This window comes from Folsomia candida, unplaced genomic scaffold, assembly GCF_002217175.1.
Source record: "Folsomia candida strain VU population unplaced genomic scaffold, ASM221717v1 Fcan01_Sc020, whole genome shotgun sequence".
NCBI lineage: Eukaryota > Metazoa > Arthropoda > Collembola > Entomobryomorpha > Isotomidae > Folsomia > Folsomia candida.
The window spans coordinates 1580829-1600050 of NW_019091212.1; the positions used below are offsets into that span (position 1 = coordinate 1580829).

The window sequence follows — 19222 nt, forward strand, 5'->3', positions numbered from 1 at the left end:
GTCATAATTCAAAAATCTGTAGTCTTCAAATCCTTTGTAATAAGAATTATGGCTTAGAAAAGTTCCATGCTTTTCAAGTATTACGAAGTTTTATCACATTTATTAGCTGAGAGTGAACTACGTATACATATGTAGCTGTGTATCATATTAATGATTGACATATGTATGCAAGTTGCATAATGCAACCCAGAAGGTAGAGTGAACTTTGTATTTCTTAATTTTTCTTGGAAACCAACTTCCCAGGGGTTAGACATATGCCAAAAACTCAGTTTCGAAATATTTGAATAGTCAATTGCAACATACTCCCCAGTTTCCATAATGTCAAAATCTTCATGAATTTTTGAATATAATTTATGACAAGTTAATTTGACACCGATTTTTTGAGAGGGTATATTTATTTCCGGTCCAAGTTTGCGTTTGTTAATTGAACCCTAATTCCGTGGCTTTAACTTGACGTATTCACTTTTGTAAAGTGTTGACCTTCTGAAAATCGGATGGGCTTGAGAACTTTGTCCCTGTTTTTGCCACGTTGACGACAAACAACTTATCAGGGGATTGTTGAAATGGTAATTTTTGAAATCCTCGGACTTTAAGTAAATTTCAGTTTTGAACATATTCTGTCTACAAAATTTGCCAGGCCATTGAAAATTCATGGATTTTATTAATCCATGTTTTTATTAATAAATTTCCAAATTCTTGGCTTCCAACCATTTTTTCTATTCTCATTCATAATCGACAATTACAAGTCATATACCAAAAGCTAGTGACGCACCCTTTCAGAAAATGTAGTATTTTGTTACGAAACATTCTTGTTTGCTCGAAATGTTTGATCGCGCCCCCAGTGTTATACAATATTGACATCCATACTTCCTTACATAACGGCTCCGTTCTACAACAAAATACAGGCTGAATTTTCTAGACAAAGAAATGAGCCAATGCGATAGAGCAGTTTAATTTTATTTGAGCACATGCAGTAATTAACACAGTGAAATCTGGGTCGATATCCTATAAAACCAACAAATAAAGCGTGCCCTCATCTCAATTTAAATATTCCCAGCGTCTCTATGCTCAAAATCGACTCCACAGAGAGAATTTCCAAATCGTCTGTTGTTCAGTATGGACAGGAACAAGGATTTAGTGAGAAAACAAACAAATCACTAATCCTAGAGTTTGTTAAGCCCTTATTCGTAAAACCCGTAAAATCATTTTATAGCACACGTATTTAAATAGGAGCAAGAAACCCGTGCGCTACTTATTTGCATGTTTCAAACAAAATCAGAACCACCCATAATTTTTTTTTTTTCATTTTTCATTTATTTCTCATAAACTTATTGCGCTGATTGACAATAACTAATTGAAAGAAATGTAGTAATAATGATAATAATAATACAATTGATGACGATGCGTCCCCAGCAATTCAGTATTCTCAACTTGACTTAATACAACTAAACCGCTTAAATCTGTGTTTTAAGCTAATTTAATTAATGTTTAATTAATTACGGTAAACGGTGCAAGTAAGTTAAAGCTTGCATGGTTGCTGTGAAGCATAATCATTGTGATGAGGAGAGAGTAGGATTACTTAATAATAAAATGCAATACTTCTTCCTTGGATGGGGTACAGGTGCTGATCTGAGGATGATGATACATAAATACTCAAGAGGTTTGATTCTAATAAGTAAAAGGCGAATAAACGGAATCTGTTTATACTTATTCTTCCTAGAATTCTGAGTGTTTTAAGTAAATACATACTTAATTACTTGCTTAAATATTAGAACATTGAGAGAATTCAGTAATTACTCGGTTTCGAAAAATATCGAGTCTTCTTCTTATGCAAACCCTTTTCCGGTGTGTCCGTGTCACATTCTTTTACATTTAGCTATGATAATTTAATAGTTATGTTAATATGTTGTGGTTATTGTTACCCGACATTACAATTGAGATTACGATACGACGACGATGATAAACACTAAATCATACCAACAAAAAATTAATGACATTATTCATGCCATAATTCTCTGTGGAGTCGTTTCAAAATAAAAGTTGAAATTTGAAAAAGTCCATCATTAAAAATACCGAGAAAACATCACCCGTAAATAAAATACGGAGGAGTCGATTTTAGTTTTACATACAATACAAAGCAAGAAGACAAAGGTATAAGTAAAATACGACATTTTGTTGTGTGTGACTGACTCTGAATGGAAATATTTACAAAATCAAGACATAAAGTTACATCATTCGATATCTTTCCCCGCACTAAAAACACCACCTTCTGACTTGTCGGAGTGTCTCACTTGCGGTGGGAATCGAACGCTTTATTTCATTACGTTTAATTAGTTTAACTTATTAGTCTATTAACTATGTACTTAGCAAAAAGTACGCTGTTCTTGATGAGGTCGTCGTAATTTTTAAAATCTTTACTTCATCTTTTTTCCCGATAAGGATGAGTAGTAGTGGTTTGTATTATTTTCTGGCCGTATAATATATATGTATATAGTTTAGTTAATAGTACATGTATATATATATATTATATTATTTTATACTAATCAATTACCACATAATTAAGTTATGGTCAGACATTACGTAATGATCTTTTACCTCAAGTTTTTGCTTAAAACGACGGAGCTTTTACTAATTTACTCTTTTTAACAAATAGAAAGAAACTGGAGACTGAGATGACTGGATTACAATGCATTTGCTGTTGTTTGATTGTTTATCTAAATAACTAGAGACGAGAATACTCTTATCCATAAAATACTCAGGCGTTTACTGTTTTTTTCTTACTCCTCCTATTTTTTTTATTATTTACATTAAAACGATTGGTAAAACGGATGTTGGATGCACATAAAATTTCCAGTTTTTTTATAATGATGACGATAACTTCTCATGCATATTTCATATTTTATATAGTTGATTATACATAATTTTGATAATTTTACGCTGCTGATGAATGAAGATGCTTAGTAAGGTAGGTGTAGTCCAGTAGATGTGTAGTATTATGTGTATATATCAGATAGTAGAGTAGCAGTAGTAGTAGTCGATGACGACAAGTACAATTAAAATTGGCTAAGGTGATTTCTACGGCTCCATTATTATAAAATACAGCACCCTGCACAGCAGCTACTGCTCCCCGTTTTAGACTTCTGGCGTTGGTCTGCAAAACAAACAAGGATCAGGTTTTAGATGTTGACATAATTTCATGAAAATTTCAACAGCATTAATATGTAACAAGGCCTTCTCCTCGTCGTCATGGCTTGGATGGTGGTTGATTGTGTGATGTGGTCTATGTAGGCGAGTACAAAAGGACTACAAGAGCAGAGCGGCTGCTGGGAAAAGTTAATTAAAGTATAGATCTCGTAGCATGGTGACGAAAGAAAGCGGATTGGATTTGCATCATCAGTCCGACAGACGCACAGCACAGCCAGATCAAGTTTTCGAGGTTGAAGAGACTTAATTGAGTCGTCGTCATATGTAGGTAGCCAAAAAGTGGACTCGGTTTGTTTGTGGAGGAAAGAAAGAAAGAAAGATGAGGTTTCTTTTATGTGACAGATCCAGGAAATTAATACAAAGACTGGAAATTAATAATGATGGCCAAAATCGAGTTGAAAAGGAGGATGAGACCCAATTTTCTGGGAAACTTTCAGAAAACTTGCTCTGTTAGAAAGTAAAGAACAGACGTGAAAGGGCTTGGATTAGGTTTCATTGAGACCATTTCGCAAAATTGGAGGATAAAAATACACAATTTGACAGAGGCGAATCAAGGAATCATGTTCAAATGTCACTCGTACCTACATAAAAGGCAACTAATGTATATTCTGTCAGAAAAAGAACTTTGCGAAATGTACATATATCTCCCATTCAAAATACGTATTGAAAACCTATACCCTAGTTTGAGTAATCCCCTCTCTTTTGTATTTTTTAATTTAAATTTAGATTTCCACTGAGAACTGATCCCTCTTGTTCCCCTCTCCACCATTCTATCCAATTCATGCATAACCTTGAATTTTCCAAAGAATCGGAAATGAATTTACAACCAACCACTTTATTTTGCTCTCCTTACTTGCAAAGAGAGAGAGAGAGAAGGAAGGAAGCTGAAGGAATAAATCTCTTTTATTTACAAAGTGACATGACATTTATTCTTCGCAGGACGTGTGTATACGTGGAGGCAGAAAGCCCAACCAGTTTTAGTAGCAACATTTTCCTTCTCGCTCCCGTCACCCTTTGTTGGGCCACGTTAAGAGAGAAGTCGAGAGAGAAAGAAGGCAAAGAATGCAGAGATTTTTGGCAGAGATGCCAGACCGAGGTTGAGATTGTGGTGCACACGTACCCAGTAAGTAGCATGTCTTTTTAGCTGCAGTGTGATGGTGCAGCGTTGGTGGCGTGGCGTGACCCTGAAGGACAATCCAGTGTCCCTAGTCCCACCACACCACCAGCTCTCAAACTCCACTGCTGTGCGGACTTTCTCCCTACCGGAAAATGTGGAAATTGTATACCCGGAGAAAGTCAGAGTCAGGGTCTATCCGTGCACAAGCCAGCCAGCCGGCCTTGAGTATGTAGGTTAATGTTAATAGTAGCAGCAGCAGCAGCAGAAGCTAGCTCCGCCCAGACCGACGACTGCTTTCACCTCGAGGGAGCAAGGTTGGTAAGCATGCAGCTGCTGCTTTAGTTCAGAGTCAAGGAAAACCAACAAAATGATGCAGGAGGAGGAAGACCTTTCATAATTTTCCCTCTGCCTTGCCTTCCCAAGTAAATGAGGGGATTGCAGAAATAGAAATTTGATACCAGGCTCCCACACACGTTTCATTAATGAAGCAAATCAAGTAAATAGGAATAATATGCGAGCATGTGAGCTGCCTGCTCCTTCCTGTTCGTTCGTGGGTTGTTTTTTTATGTGCAGCACACTGGGAGATGGAAAGGGAAGAGAGAAAGTAGCCAGGCGGCAGGGAGGTTACAGTGACGCAGGTACTTTTAGGCACCTACTCTGAGAACCTGCAGAGAGCTGTTCTCTGCTACTGGGAAGTGCGGATTGACGTTGCTTTTCCCTCCTGTAAAGACTTTCGAGTCCTTACATACGAGGGATTTGGTCGTGGATGTGGGGGAAAATCTAAGGAGATTACGTTTACGGGATGAACTTGAGGCTAGGTTTAAAAAATAATATGGATGTGAATGGGGAAAGTGGAGAAGTAATTTTGCAGGATTGCCTAGTTGTGGATATCCTTGAAAAAACTACTCGAATAAGTCTCAAAAAAGTGCAGCATGTGTAAAAGAAGTCTTGAAAGGAGAGGAAAAAACAATCAATAAATATTATATCGATAATATTACCCAATTTTGTGTGGGACTTGTAAGAATCCGTAAAATCAATATACGTTTACATGACTATTACATATGTAATAGCGCTATGTAACGAGACTGGTATATGTATGACGAAGGCTATCCACTTAAAAACCCTATACTTCTCCAAATCTCCTTCAAACAGTGTCTGTGTGCATGTGTGAGAAGGAATCTGATTGACAAGATGATGAAAGAAAAGTAATATCTTTCCCAGAAATTGTGACGAGTTTGTTTCCCTTTAAGGTGAAGAAAGATGAGTTTAAAGAACACAATCTTCCAGTATTTGTGTCGGCAGGCCCGTAGCGACGCTGGAGAGAGGTGGAGAGACACTCTCCAGGCCGTGCAGCCCAAGGGGCCGTACCGCCGGGATCCGCTAGAATACACTATATAAAATCGGAGTTTCGAAGTTTTTTGTGGGGCATATTAGGCCGTACCACGGCTAAACTCTCCAGGCCGGACGAAACGTCGCTACGGGCCTGTATTGTGTGAGCATCACCATCATTACTATTTCATGGATATCTCCATCTCACTCTCGCATTTACTACCCCGCTCACCTTGGGAGTTGGGTTCGGGAAGATTTTCTCTGGGCACCAAGTGCATCACGGTCGTTTTGCAAAGAGGGAGGCCGAGAGCGCCCAGCGTCACATTGCTGTGTAAGAATCGTCCTAAATAAACAAAAACTTTGCATTATTTCAAGTTCAGATATATTAATTTGTAATAAGTACCTTGATAAATCAGTCGCAAAATTTCCGCCTTGGATACAGCCTCATCTCCCCATTCTGCAAAAACAAAATTCATTTGATGTTATTAATTTGTAACTCTTATGGTCAATAATCTATACGTAATGTTGGCACAGTAAATTGAGTTATGGTCGCTATTGATCTTGTGTTGAATGCATGTGTTTCATTTCATCTCATCCGCACACGTGGACCCGACCCACATTCAAAAACTTTTCCCAATTCCACATAAACTTTCTCCCCCGCCACATTGTACTTGGCTACTACTCCGTGGGGAGAAAATGGCAATATGTTCATGCATTCGAAGGCTGAGCGCTAACTATCATAAAGTTCTCTCTCTATTCTGTTTCCTTTTATTTTACTTCATTTCACTTCACATTATCGTGATTATCGTCGTCGTCGTCGTAATGATGGGTGGAAATGGAGGTTTCGCAGAAGAAGAAACAGTAGAGTGGTGGTGATGTGGTGTGTGGTTGTCCGCCCACTAAAACGAGAATTCGCAGCAGTCTGATAAATGTATTCCCGGAGAAAGTAAGTTCAGGTCCAGCAATACGGGATCCATTAGGCAAATCCATTTAACAATCGAAACTAGAGTTGAAAGCTTTCATTGAGCAGAGAAAGAGAGAGAGAGAGAGAGCGGAGAGAAAGTGACTCGACCTTGGTTTTGTAGACAATAACTAACTAAGGCATAACAATGGGATGTGGCCGGGCACGGGTGCGGGTAGGAGGAGGAGTAATTTACTCCACGCCGTAATAATGTCGACGAGGATTTAATACCAAAACCAGAACCATCCAACCACACATCACTGCACAAACCTAATAATCGTTAATGCTAATTCTATTCTATTCCATTTCCATTTTGGTTGAGCGAAAGGAGAGACAGAGCAGCGTGGAGAGATGTATGTGGCGTGTACCTCCGAAAATGATCGGAAAATGATGAATTTGTTCCCAGGTTTCAAATTATGTTTGCCAATTTGATCCAGAGAGGAGAGAAGAATGAATGATTATTCGCATGGGAGAAGAAAAGAGATGACATGATGACGCGAGTTTGATTGCGACCTTGAAATTTGGCTCCTCGACTCTAGAGTCTCAGATTTTCAATTTACAAGCCATGTATAAACAGGGTTTTGTTACTAATAACAAAATTCTATCTTCTTTATAACTTTTTGTCAATTAATTTTAAAGAGCGAGGCAAAAAAGCAGCCCACCAGCACCCCCACGAAAGTTCGACATCAGCACAATGAGAAAACTAATATTACCATGAGTAAGGACCTACTGAATACAAGAGATTAGATTTCACATTACATCCGGTGCGAGTATATATGAGAAGAATGACATTTAATAAATCCGTCCAAACCATGTCGTGCATGTCGTGCTTTGTCCACCTCCAGCGTAATTCAGACATTTTCTTCATTCTACTTCAGCAGAACTGCAGCCAGTCCATAACATATGGAACGAGATAAGAATCCCAAGTAACTTATTTATCTTTTTTCTCTCTTCAGGTGTGATTTGTCCGCAGTTCGCACATACATATAAATCCATATCTGTTACCTATTTCCCAATTTAAAAACCTATTTCCCATCCCACTAGGCAAACTGTTACCAAAACTTAATATTAAATAAATTTTCCCGAAAACCTCAAGAAATTTGGTGATGTCCCATGTACTGTGTATTTCTTGAATAGTAAATGCCCACTACCCCTCTAAAGTTGTGCATTGTTTTTTTAAACGCTCGTTCATCAATCACTGCCATTTAGCATCACTGAGAAAATAGTTTCATTTTATCAATCTCCCAGTATTCTAGCTATTTCCCAGGGCGTTATATGCCACACTTTTTGGAGCACTGATCCGACCCATACGAGTGAAATACGTAAAGTTTAATCGAGTCCAAATAATGAATTGGTGGTGGGAATGGCTTCCTAATAAAAAAAGTCAATATCCTCTCGCTCTCTTTCTCATGACTTTATTTACAAGACGTTGCGAAACCAGATGCCTTGCCTGGCTGACTGGAAATTGGCAATGTGGTTTGATCTGGTTCTCTATCTCATTCTTGCCACGGTATCTTGATGACTTATGCGGCGGCTTATGCTTATGCTTTCCTTTCAACAAGCAAACACACAGGCAGAACGAGGAATCGGTCGGATCCCCTCTAATCCGAAACGGAAACGTCAAGTATTCCTCCCAAAAAAGAGCTGACACGGGTTTGGAATGAGAAAGAGAGAATGTAAATGCAAAGAATAAAATCCTCGACTTGTTTTCCAATACATTTTGAACAGGAGGAGCATCAGAAGGAGCGGATGGATGGAATGATCATGGCTATGGCTTGATGTTGTGAGTTCATTTCCAAAGTGGGTCACAGATTCGCATCTTTCGACACTCACGCACTCACGAAGAGCGAAGCAAGGAACGAACCATAAAGAAGGCAACGGAATAAGCAAGACTACTCCTTGGAATAAAAGAGGACATCAAAGAGCTCGTACCATACATCACGCCGAGGACGAGGAGAGGAATAAGTAAGCAGGAGATTGTGTAGTTAAACTTTGAACAAGTCCCCGAGTTAAGCAGAGCAGATCAGCAAAGTGAAGTAAAGTGAGTAAAGATGAAGGAAATTCGAAGGAACAGATTGAGATGAATCGCGTTTTTATAATTTCATACCAACGCCACCATTTCTGTCTCACCCACTACTTCCACTACTCCACCGTACATATTGGCGAAGCCTCGGCATGATGCACACTTTCAATAATATTCGGCTCCTTTTGTGCAGTTTGTAAATGGTTGAATCATAAAATCAAAACTACTTAAACTCGTTTCAACTAACAAGTTGGTTAATTCCTTACATTAATTTGTACATTATTCTGTAAAACACATCATTTTGGAGATTTTAAGCTCAAAGTGAAAGTTCATAAATAGATTATGATGATGATGAAATTGGATGGATAGACCATTTCTGATTGATTGGCATTTGAATGTAATTCTATTATTGAATTGGCAACTTCTCTTATCGACTCTTTGTTTCTACAAGTTGTGCAATTTGCAACTCATTTAAACTTTTAGTTGCTTGCTGCTTCTAGAGTGGTGGGTGGATGGATGGATTCGTGAATTGGGAGTTTCTGTCCCTGAAAATTGTCTTTGTCGTCGGTTCAACCAAACCGAATTAAGCAAATTTTGAAAGTCTTCATTGCTCCTCGAGTTAGCAAGTAAACCTTTTTATAACGCTAAGTTTCAAGTTTCTTGCTGATGTCATAGTGAATTTACAGGATTTTATCATTATCCCACTTTTTACGTACTTGATCTCCACGTCTTTCTCATATTTCCAATTCCTTCCTTCGACTGGAAGAACTTTTTCCAGAGTAGATTTTGTTAATTAAAACGGCTGCGTTGGAGGGTGCATTGTTGTTCGTGAGGTGTTGAAAGGGACAATAAAGCGATGATATCCTCCTCCTCTTTCTCCTCTGGGAAAGGAGACAAAGGAGAAAATAAATTCCAAGTCGTTGCCAAAAGAAAGAAAAGTTGATTGGAGCCAAGGGGCATTGAAAAAAAACCGGTGTGGTCGGGTTGGTCCCGAGAGGAATTTTTATAATAGCGACAACTTTTCAAGGATAAATTTTAGTTTATTAAAAGGAGGACGACAAATTTAGGAGACGAAATGAAATGAGACTCATCTGATTAATGCAAATGCCTCTCTCTTCCTAAACTTGAACGTGATCAAGCTTTATGTCAGACTCGCTTAATTATCACAAAGTGCAAAAGCATGAGGAGGAGGAGGAAACCACGCGGTGACATTGTCATTGACACTAAAACCAAACTTTGGGCAACTATAAAATGAAATTATTATAGTGGGTTCAGAATTGTCCGCAAATAAGCTAAAGAAAATTAGATTTTGGTGACCATGAAATGAATGAGTGACAGGGTCCAAGAAGTTTGAAACAAAGGGTCGAGATTATAATTTCATTCGTCTCTTTAACCTTTTCACCTTTAACGCTAAATAAACTAGTTGAGAATTTGACTTCATTTAATTCCCTTTGAATTCAAATTTAGACTAACAAATTTAACACACTTGGTTTTCATCGCTGTTTAGAAATCAAGGCAAGTTCAGATATACGAGAAAAAAATTGTGGGGCGAATAACAACCAACCACAAAAATAGATTCGGGTGGTAGTGGTGGTATCCTATTCTATAACAATAATAATAATAATACGATCTCCTCTAAGCAAGACAAAAAGTCGTCGTTCGCAATAACTAGTATGAATGGTTGTTATTTGCTTGTTAGGTATGGTGCGAGCTTGATGGTGAATGAGAAGAAAAAGTTCTTTTCGCAAACCCCAAAGGCATGAAGAGAATATTGCGATTTAAAAAAAGTTCAAGACCATTAAACCTTTGTTCCACAAGGGATAGAATTATTATAATGCAAAACTACTATTCGGCTTCATTTTCAAAATTCACACGGTTTCATTTCATCATCATCGTCCGATCTTACTTGTTAGCACCAAAATGGAGTGACATGTCAAAACCAAAGCTATGTATCCCTCACGAACTTGTATCTCATCTCTAGTAGGTTGGCGATTTTAACAGTTTTCTAAAGGTCAAGAGGATCGCCACAATAAGCTCCGAATTTTGAGTAGAGAACGTCCTCTTGGCTTTCACCACGACATGATAAGCCGTGTCGTTTACAAGCGTACCCAAGTAAACACCACCTCGTCAACTGTAGGACCATGTGTCTTATTGCTCTTAAAACATGACACGATTTCAATTTGATGCGAAAAATAACATCCAATTTAATGATAAGGATGTATGCATGTATTTCATGTCGCATTAACTTGATGATGATGATGACGACGACAACGATGGTTCTTGGTGTCACGGTATGCTATGTACGGTGATGGTGGTGGCCAATAATAATGTACATTTTGTTTTGCCACACAACTTTATTGTTCCGCAAATTGCATGATAAACATTATTCGTCGTTAGTGCGAAATTGCATCCTGACATGACGATGAAGACAGAAATTTAACCATAATAATAACAATACCAGTGAAAAACATACATATGTATAACAACCAAATGGAATAAAACAACAACTTTCGGACTTTGCCTATCGCCGCCGCTTATGCAGTACTTTTGCTTCTCGATTGTATATAAAAAAAGATCGAGTGACCTTAATTGTTTAACGCGTGTAGCGTAACTTATCTTTATTTAAGCAAGGAATCAGGTTTGCATTGCATTTGCTGCACCAAAGCAGAGAGTTTTTGATATGGACGGAATAATGGAACTACGCTTTTCACTTGATCGCAGTTGATATTGTAATAATAAAATGTAGTACAGTTTTCGTCTTTCAAATGAAATGAAACAATCAACAATTGTAGAACAAATTTCATTTCATTCCTTCGTCCATTTTTTTTTTCTTCTGGACTACATTACATTACATTTCGCATTACATGGTGCGAATTAACTGCGGCGGACGCAACATGTAATGCAGAACTAAAATTGTTAGCGTAATTTTGTTAAATCTCCGTAAAATTGGGGATTTATTTCTCAAACAAATGGGATAATAAAAAGCGTTTGGGAGACCAAAAATAAATGTGTTTCCATTGTAGATAGAAATGTCGTCTGAAGGATCAGATTTGTGTATGAACGTTACGTATGTAAAGGACACACACTGTCCGTGTGTTCAGAAAAGGGAACAGAAAACTAAAGTACACTCGGAAGAGTTAATCCACCGTCACCTCGAACCACGACGACGGCTTTCATTTTATCATCATCATCATCACGGGTACAGAGAGAGAGAAACAGTCGTGAACAGTTTGTTAAGAAACCCTCGCCTGATTTCTGTGGGGATAAGGAAGAAAAGAAAACGTATTCATGAATTCTGTTCTTACTGTGAGTTTTAAAGAAACATTTTGAAACTTGAGCCACCTCCACGTCGTCCACCTTTTACAAGGAGAACTTTGTGTTCAATTTATTTATTATAATGCTTGAATTGGATCGTAAATCGCAGATACAGTTAGTTTGCTTTGCTTTACTTTACTTTACTGCAGTTGTTGTTTTGTTGGAAGGACACGCATTATAATGGAAGACAAGGTTCAAGTTAAAAAGCTACATGGGGACATTCTTTGAGAGTAAGCACAGGGTAAACTTCCGGTTAATTGGAATGAATTTGAATTCAAGTTATACAGGCAATATTTTTTTAGCCATTTTAGTCCAAATTTTTACGAAAGATGAGCAAATGTTTCTTGTAAACGGGGAGGCAAAGAGAGATGAAAGGCAGACGAAGACGACCCTTTATAAGTATAATTTCATTTTATTTACGCTGTCAAAAAAAGAAGAGCCGCTTCCACTACTACTACTTATCCACTTTTTTATAGATATGTACATATACACCTCATACACGAGAGATAGATCTTGAAAAGAGTGAGTTTGTTTACACAGTTATAAAATGTTTATAACTTGACGAGTTTGTAACGTTGATGGAGACTTGAGGAAGGGATATGAGAGAGGAGAAGGAAGGATTATTGGCTATTTGCTATTTAAGATGATGATAACGGGAAAGAAAACACACAACAATTCTGGACCGAGTGATTTTTATCCCAAAGATTCTTGTTCACAGAAAATTTTGAACAAAATTGCTTAATTTCTTGAAAGTTGTGGTTCATTAATTTTTTAAGATGGGTAGTGGTTGTGGTGATGATGATAAAGAGAAGTGGTGTGATGTCTAGACTAAAAGCGGATCCAGTCAGTACCCACACATACACGGCATAACCAACTAAAAGATCTTTTAAGATCTCATGAAATGAAATGCAGCTCTTTTGGAAGGAGGAAGATCATCATCATCATCATGTTATAGGATTAGTTTTTGAACATGCTTTTGAACTGAAACTACTCTCCTGCGGCTACAATGTGACATGCAAGGAACCATATTCTGCCGCATTCAGAATCATCATGATGATGAGATAGATCCGATTTATTCGAAATATTCGAGAGATACATAATACTAATACTCGGATGCTTTTTAATAATACCGGGGAAGCTGCTGTCACACACAAATGAAACTTTTGTAAATACATTTCCAAATTGTTTTTAGAAATTGTGAAATTTAGCCAAGAATATATATATTCGTTCGTGTGGTAGACGTTCATTGTAGGCAGAAAGAAACCATGCAAGAACCACCACTAACTCGTATACCATGCCTACCATTATCCTCCTCTCATAATAATGATTATCTGGCATTACGAAGAAAAGGAAAGCATCTCATCTCATCTCTTGGAGGCGATGAAGACGAAGAAGTAGAAGAAAAAGGGCCCAACCCACCCACCCAACAACATACATACCAAAACCAGGCTTATACAGATTCCTATAAGCGAGTGATGTTATAACCTCTCTCTATACACACACAGTCATAAACCATTCACTTGACGGAGGCAGTAAAGTAAAGGGCTCCAGAAAATGAAATGAAATTTAAAATCTACACACACACACAAAAACCCAAACCAAACCACTGGACGAGAATTGCTTAAACCAAATGCGGATGAACAACAAAGAAGCTGCTGGGAATGGTATGAGAATGAAAGCACAGAAGTAAGTAAGTGGTGGTAGATTGGTGTGCATGTTGAAAAATATGCAGGTTTGATGGGTTTACTTACTGCAAGGTCTTCTTTGTAGAATGGAACAACATAGATCCAACAATTTACGAAAATTTTATGTACTAACAGACAACCAAAACGAATATCATTTCATGACCACTATCGTGACAAAAGGAATATTGGAATTCAACTCTTTCTCTGGTCTGGATATGGACCGATTTGCCTGGTCTAATAAATACATGAGACGATGGGACAATGAGATTATTGTTGTGTCCCAAGAAGATGTAATAAGAGCCAAACCGGATAATAATGATGATGCCGATTATTGGATTGATTATTTAACGAAGGAATCCATGTGCACAAATGGGGGCATTATTATACTACGAAACATATTACATGGTCAACTGGGGTACTACACACGACGTGCATTCGGGTAGTGCGGGTGTAGGAATAGGAACCCTTGAAACTCATCTCACTTATTTTATGACCCTCCAACAACAACTTAAACATCATGACATGACTCATTCACTTTGGAAAAAGGACTCCTCCACACAAAACTCTTAATAAATAAAGTGTCATGATTTTCCTCTCAAGTACCCAGCCAAATCTTGCTATAAGTTGGTGCATTCTATGTAATCTGGAAGCCAGTAAGTGCAAGTATGTAACTAGAGACTTCTCCTCCTCTCCCGGAAATGTGGGAGAATAGTAAAGAAAAGAACAAGAAACGTCGTCGTCGTCCTCCTCGTCGTCGTCATCATCTCTTTAAAAAGATATTACTTATTGAGTAACCCCAAGTAAAATGTATACGAACGTATGTGCGGCGTGATGTGGCCTGGAAAAAGGGTCTACTTTTTTTTCAAGAGCAACCAGAACCCAGGATAATAATACCGACCAACTAGTTAGTCAAATAGAGGGATGAATACATATAAAATTCGACCTACCTTTCGGCCAACATTCAAACACATGCTGAGCAATGTCTCCGGCAGAATCGCTGGGGCTGAAGAGGAATTCTTTGGTCTTTCCACTGACCAAGATTAGTCGGAGATTTATCTGTAAGAGGAGAAAAATCCAATTATTATTATTACTCCGCAATATACATATTTCTCAGGCATACATCATTTTACGAGAGAAACAATGCTTCAAAAAGAACAAGATATAACAACGAGAGAGGGTCATAATTTTTGTACAAAGAATTGCAATAATAATTCATAATATCTATCTGCTGTCAGTTCGGTGGGGGAGAGAGGAAAAATTGCTCATTTCTACTACGCACACTCTCTCTGGATCCGAATCATTATGACAGGAATCTTCTTGTCTTTAAGGGTAAATAAAGTGTGAGAACTTGAAATGGAGCAGTTTTTCCAATGGGAATAGTTTGCCGGGCTGGATTAAGATAAACAACAGTACGGGCAAAACTAACGAAGCCATATAGTTTCCAGCTCATGCATGAGTTTAGTACAACATAGTTGAAATCTGAGATGCAACCATGGGGGACATACATGATGGCATAACTAACTAACTAACTCTAGTGAACTTTCGAATCTTGTAAGCCCAAGTGTTTACCGAGGGTAACTCACAAACGTGTCATTCATGGCATGTCATTTTCTTCCCGTCCTGCCTGAAATGATGCACCATATACACACGAAAATATCTTAATACTGGTGAAATCCTACTTTTAGTCGCGTTGTAAATCATGACATGACAGCAAGAATATTATGATGGAAGAAGGGTGTTAAGACGGGAATGAAACATTTGCAGGCGCAGTGTCCATGTCGATGATATTATCATTCCCACCATCACTAGGACTATCTAACATGGATTGCAATATGCAATAATAGGGGCGGCATTGTTACCTGCTCTACTTTTTTGGACCGCCTTACTTAATCTGAATAAGTACTTTTGCTAGTTTTTGCAAATATTACCGCACCACAGCTTATCATGCCGAGATAAGAGAAAGTCATCACATTATCTCCAGAGTGCATTGTGCTATTTATGCCTTCTCTGTGCATGTCCATTGTCCATTGTCCATCATTCATATGTGCCACATACGTACGTACTTTCTCTACCTCTATGATTATTTCTTCCTGCTCCGACAACAATAATTTTTTGTTCCCTCTAATTAAATATTTATTCATTAAGCATTATAAAGTACATGAGAAAAGTGTACAACAACTTTTCGTGTCGCAAATCATGATGACGGTAAATAGTCGAGCAGTATACGGTCGATGACAACTTGAAAAAAGGGACGCAACCTACTTATGTATGTGTGCTTTTACTCGGTCACAACTAACTAACTGCTGACTGGACTGACCTACCTAATCCTAATAAAGCCTATTAAATAAATGCGTGTCGTACATGGAAATGGATGTCGTTCATATGTATGAAAAGGAGGATGTCGTGAGAGTGAGTGACATACATACATATGGGTGGATTGGATGGAAAATATAAGAAGGAACTATTTAGTCAGCATGTTATATATCCACCCAATCTACCGACCAATCTACTTTTACACAAAAAAAGTTTGATGACGATACAATGACATCAGAAGATATCGATTATATATTGATTCGTAATCGAGTGAGTACAGCATAAATGAAAAATGAAATGAGAATATATTAAATGGATAGAAGTCAATTTTTCCTTATCTCTACATATACATTTATGTTCATCAATATTATAACAGGGTTACGGTAACTATGCCAAATCAAACAAGAAAAAAAGCAATGTCAAGTAAAAGTTGTTAGTGGTTTTAGAACAAAAAAAGCTATTCAAGAAAATTTACTACTTTTCCATCAGTTTTGTAATTAAAGTAGAATAGTTTGGGAAAATATTTTTTGTTTAAAAAATCATATCGGAATCGTATATATGTATACCTAACAGCTAAATGATATCGGGAAAGTTAAGTGTTCTTTTCTAAACCATTTTAACTCGGATAATGTCACGAGGGCGACCTCATTAAACGTTAAAGATTGCAGTTAAACACTATAATCGCCATAAAATGGTATGAACGACATTATTACTTTTTAAATGACTCATATTCTTTCTTTCTCAAAACAGCATAACTGCTGGTAACTACTCAAAGAATAAATAAATGTATAACACATGTAGCTGCAACACTGAGTATGCATGCACAAACCAGAAAGAAACCACCATGAAATTCAAGTACGCAATAATAATAATAATGTCAACTTTAGCTAAAGAACTAACATGATCCAATAATAATACTGCATCTAGTTTGAGACGTAGTTAAACAATCATAAAAAAGGAGGAGTACTACATAATGTAATGTAATGTGTGTTGTGTGGGATTAAACTAAAGTAAACCTAACCTAGTCCAGTCCAACAAAGATATCGTTATTATTAAATACATATAGATAATCGAGTATGGTGGTGATGGTGCAAATTACAACAGGATTTTACAAGCTGCTGCTGCTGAGCTACATATGGTATCGAGCTCGAGATGATGATGATGATGGTGTCATGTCCTTCTTAAATGTTATTGAATCGTTACTTAGTTTGCCATTTTTTTCCTGCTCATGCTGCAAATTCGTACTCCATCAAGAACATGATCCGGCTCAAGTATCTCCATAATATTGGTACGAGATAGTGAGAGACAAAGAAAGACTTGTCACTGCCACCCTTTTAATTTGGACATATTAATTTCGTGTAGGTAGACTTATTCTGAGCTTAGAACAAATAGTTTAAATGCTTCCTGGTCTTATTTTTTGTCCATATTTGTCGTTGTCACTTTATCATCGTTGAATTATTAATGTAAAGTGAGGCGCGAGGTTATCTATCTTTACCCAGGATGAATTAGACAACATTGACCAGCATGGTCATTAAATGATGTATATCTTATTACATAATGACGTTCAATTTCGTCACCTTTTTTATATCATTGTTTTCCAGCCAGAAACTTTTAAAAAATATTTTTTTTAATATAGAAAAAATAGAATAATTTTATTTACCTTATCATTAGGAATGTTTTTGTTCGATCCCATTTTTCTCTTCGGTTTTTGCGCAATTTTCTGTTATCGGAAAAATCCAAGTACTCTCTCGTTGAAGTTGAAACGTTTATTTCTATAAAATTGGCACTTTTTCTTTCTTCGAGACTAGCAGTCAATTAAAAATTATTTATCAAGATGGATGACAACGCTACCCAACTCGATCAGCAGGCAGGCAGGTGAAGATTTGCCAAATCACTTTGCAATATTGTTTTCTCTCCTAAAAACCAATCTTCTCCTTGGAGAGTATTCAACTATTTTTTATTGTCGACTTAAAAATTCCTACTTTCTCTCCAAAGTCTAAAAACCTTCCGAGCAGAATAAAACTAAAATTGAATCACTCTATTCCAAAACTGCAGCAGAGTTGAATAATAATGGATAAATGTTAACGTTGGCAGCAATATCGTTGATGCTCTTGTACTGCGAACCAAATTGGATTCGTGCTACCATTTCCTGTTAAGTTTACTTACTAGTTAATCCCTTTGTGTGGATTACTTTATTTAATGTTGATGGTATGGCTGGCTGGTAGTGGTATTTAGTTCGTGGTAGGCTGAATAGAATAATAATATTTTATACCAACAACGATATAGCAGCCCTGCTTCTCTGCTCTGCTTTTCGTTGTTGTTATGAGAGATAGACAGGTTGGTTATAGCTTTTAGTTTCGCAGTGTTGTATTTTATTTGGGCTAATCTATTTTATTTCACTGTATAATTTAGTTGGATTCTATGACTGGGTAAATTAATAATTGCAAACGAGATGACGAAATGATGAATTATATATTTGCGTGGAAAAAGTTTCGTATGAGTTGAGGGTCGCTGGGTATTTATTTATTCTTCAATGTTTAATCGAAATCCCGATGGAAATTAGTTATTCCTTCTTGATCCACTTCTCGATAAAACTTATTACTTGGGTTGGACTTTATACTGTTACTGTTTTCCACAAAACCAGAATCACAGACGACTTCAGGGTCAGGGTGGAATTTTAATCGATCCTCCAGCCTCTGATTTAAAAACCAAGTCTTTGGTGGTGGCACGAAAAGTCAGATTTTCTTTGTGAAGGAACCTGTCCACACTCCTCCCCCAGAAGAGAAAAGTTCTCTATCTTGGCGACTTTTTTTCCCGTGATTTTGTAGGTTTTTGAAAAAAGTCGTCCCTTTGTTGGGCTAGGGAGACGACGAGGCCGACGACAAGCAGTGTGAGTGAGTGTTGGTGGATGTGATGTGAGTGATCCTTGGTTGGTTCGTGTGGGGAATTGTTGGTTGGAAGGTCTTTCGTCGTCGTCTTTCTTCTTTCTTGCGCTTTACAACCTCACCAAGTCGAGACTGGGGAAGCACACAGGCGTTCCATTAAACAGAGGAGAGAGAAATTCCTCATTCGTATCTAGTTATATGCACCGTACCGTAATAATTCCTCTCCTTCCTACTGAGCATACGCAGAGAGGTTGTGCTTCGAAAATGGGAAATGAAATTTTGAAAAATTTTAAAAGAAAATGGAAATTTTGGTCATTGAAATCATCATGTTTGACCCTCTGTCGTTATGAAGAGGTGATCACCAGTGATTACTCTTAACCATATTTGTAA

The 19222-nt window shown here is 37.5% G+C and overlaps 1 protein-coding gene across 1 annotated transcript; it reads right to left on the minus strand.

The window, feature by feature from the left end:
* Positions 1–1291: 1291 nt before the first annotated feature.
* On the minus strand, positions 1292–18977 carry LOC110858067 (ubiquitin-like protein 3). The gene is made up of 5 exons (XM_022106720.2): positions 17608–18977; positions 14582–14690; positions 6054–6107; positions 5883–5993; positions 1292–3151 (listed from the first exon to the last, which is right to left on the minus strand). Exons 1-5 carry the CDS (start codon positions 17638–17640, stop codon positions 3090–3092), a joined length of 369 nt encoding a protein of 122 aa, XP_021962412.1. The 5' UTR covers positions 17641–18977; the 3' UTR covers positions 1292–3089.
* Between the last annotated feature and the right edge of the window lie 245 nt (positions 18978–19222).

What these genes read in the sequence shown, in the direction of transcription:
- LOC110858067 (XM_022106720.2), bottom strand. Translation starts at nt 17,640, where the DNA reads ATGGGATCGAACAAAAACATTCCTAATGATAAG. An exon ending in AAAACATTCCTAATGATAAG is followed by an intron (nt 14,691 to 17,607) that starts GTAAATAAAATT and finishes CTCCTCTTACAG; the next exon opens with ATAAATCTCCGACTAATCTT. An exon ending in TCCCGAACCCAACTCCCAAG is followed by an intron (nt 3,152 to 5,882) that starts GTGAGCGGGGTA and finishes TTTGTTTTGCAG; the next exon opens with ACCAACGCCAGAAGTCTAAA.